The sequence below is a fragment of the Palaemon carinicauda genome, chromosome 31, assembly GCF_036898095.1.
Source record: "Palaemon carinicauda isolate YSFRI2023 chromosome 31, ASM3689809v2, whole genome shotgun sequence".
Classification (NCBI taxonomy): Eukaryota; Metazoa; Arthropoda; class Malacostraca; order Decapoda; family Palaemonidae; genus Palaemon; species Palaemon carinicauda.
Window position 1 is genome coordinate 53,649,806 of NC_090755.1, and position 2,500 is coordinate 53,652,305.

General features: G+C 36.0%; 1 protein-coding gene across 2 annotated transcripts in view; it reads left to right on the plus strand.

Moving 5' to 3' along the window:
* The window catches only part of LOC137624979 (acid-sensing ion channel 5-like), a 36,294-nt gene that overhangs the window by 17,197 nt on the left and 16,597 nt on the right, over window positions 1-2,500 (plus strand). For both annotated transcript variants that reach the window (XM_068355915.1, XM_068355916.1), the window contains one exon: window positions 667-751. In XM_068355915.1, coding sequence (XP_068212016.1) covers window positions 667-751 — 85 coding nt within the window. The remainder of the gene's footprint in view (window positions 1-666; window positions 752-2,500) is intronic.

The following is a 2,500-nucleotide window of genomic DNA, read 5'->3' on the forward strand; positions in this document are numbered from 1 at the left end:
CTAAGGGTACCCTGACACTTGCAAGACTTTTTGCCACAAATTTGTCGTGGCAAGTCGTGACATTTTGTGGCACGGACTGGAAGATCAAAAAAAAAAAAAAAATCACCTCAGAATCACAGCTGACCTGTCCACATTGACACGAACTGGCACACGAGTTCACGCATAGTTTGCGCACTTCCCGCAACGTCCCGACGAGTTTACGAACAGTTCGCGCATAGTTCACGACCCGGTCACGAAATTTTGTCTTGAACAAAATTTTGAACATTTCAAAATTCTCGTCCCGACATGCCACGATGTCACGACGGGTTTACGAACGCTTCACGCCAGTTCACGACGAGTTCACGCCAGTTCATGACTCGAGTCGTGACAATGCGTGCCACAAATTCGTGCAAGTGTCAGCCTGGCTTAAGAAAATAAGATTACTGTCCTCGTGTTTGTTTACAATTGTTAAACTGCAGTTTTTATAAAAAAAAAAAAAAAAAAAATAGACCAACATTTATTTCCTATTCATGTGATTTCGTATTATTTCCGTATCTTTGATCTTTTTTGTTTTTTTTGTTAATGACACCAAACGTTTTAAAAGATAAATAAAGAAAATTTATATTTATTTTCTTTTTCATTTAGTTCATAGTTTACATAAATTAATGATACTTATTTTTTCTTCAGACAGGAATTCTTTGGTATCAAAAAATGCCCTTACCTTCATTGACCATCTGTAATAAGGACTTTTTCTCTAAGAAGAAACTTGACGGTAAGGAACTTCCACTGTTGAATTGTTATCATCAAATATATGAAGACACATAAATGTATATAAGTAAGTGGCTTCTCGTACCAACCACCAGGTTAACTATTTTCACATTTACTCTGTGAGAATCAGTACTGCCAAACTTATGGATTTAATTCCCTATATCATCCCTCACTCAACCTTCCATATTCTTTAGTTCCATCGATATATCGATAATTAAAAATTTCAGTTCCCTGTATCATCCCTCACTCTTATAACCTTCCATATTCTTCAGTTCCATCGATATATCGATAATTAAAAATTTCAGTTCCTTGTATCATCCATCACTCTTATAACCTTCCATATTCTTCAGTTCCATCGACATATCGATAATTAACAATTTCAGTTCCCTATATCATCCCTCACTCATAACCTTCCACATTCTTCAGTTCCATCGACTTATCGATAATTAACAATTTCAGTTCCCTGTATCATCCGTCACTCTTATAACCTTCCGCATTCTTCAGTTCCATCGACATATCGATGATTAACAATTTCAGTTCCCTGTATCATCCGTTACTCTTATAACCTTCCGCATTCTTCAGTTTCATCGACATATCGATAATTAACAATTTCAGTTCCCTGTATCATCCGTCATTCTTATAACCTTCCACATTCTTCAGTTCCATCGACATATCGATGATTAACACTTTCAGTTCCCTGTATCATCCGTCACTCTTATAACCTTCCGCATTCTTCAGTTCCATCGACATATCGATAATTAACAATTTCAGTTCCCTGTATCATCAGTCACTCTTATAACCTTCCACATTCTTCAGTTCCATCGACATATCGATGATTAACACTTTCAGTTCCCTGTATCATCCGTCACTCTTATAACCTTCCGCATTCTTCTGTTTCATCGACATATCGATAATCAATTGTTATAATTCTTGCCTTTTTAACTGAATTTCATTGACTTTACGTAATTGTCAATTGATTTGTGTTTTAAATTCACTTTTTTAGCTCCGATGATGGGAAATGTTGTTCCCGAAAGCTTAGCAAATAAACTGTCCAAATGTTGGAGTATCTGCTTTCCTTCGCCTTTCTACTAAACCTCAAGCTTTCTAGAAGCGAAAATGCCATTAATTAATTAACAATTTCAGCACTTGTTGGAAAAGTCCTTAAATATGGATTACTCCCCATCCACCCTTAAGTGCCCACAACTCCTTAAATACGCATCTATATACTATACAACTCACCTCTAATTATCTCTCGTTTTTACGCTTCTTGGTGGTCCTTTCATTCTTCAATCTCACCTTCTACCAACCGAATCATTTCATCGCATTTCATGACCTTTACATCCATCCGATGATAAAAATATTACGCAAATCTTTATCTCAACAGTTTCATTCATTCTTACCTCATCATTATATGTATTCACATTTCATGTCCATATACAGTAGCTTTTATATATATATATATATATATATATATATATATATATATATATATATATATATATATATATATATATATATATATGTATATATATATATATGCAGAGAGAGAGAGAGAGAGAGAGAGAGAGAGAGAGAGAGAGAGAGAGAGAGAGGTTGTTAGCTGTGCAATCAAACGAAAGTCTCCAGAGAGAGAGAGAGAGAGAGAGAGAGAGAGAGAGAGAGAGAGGTCGTTTGCTGTGCAATCAGACGAAAGTCTCCCACCATCACCAATCCGTAGTGGCCAGCGTGGTGATGAAAACGGCTAAACCCCAGA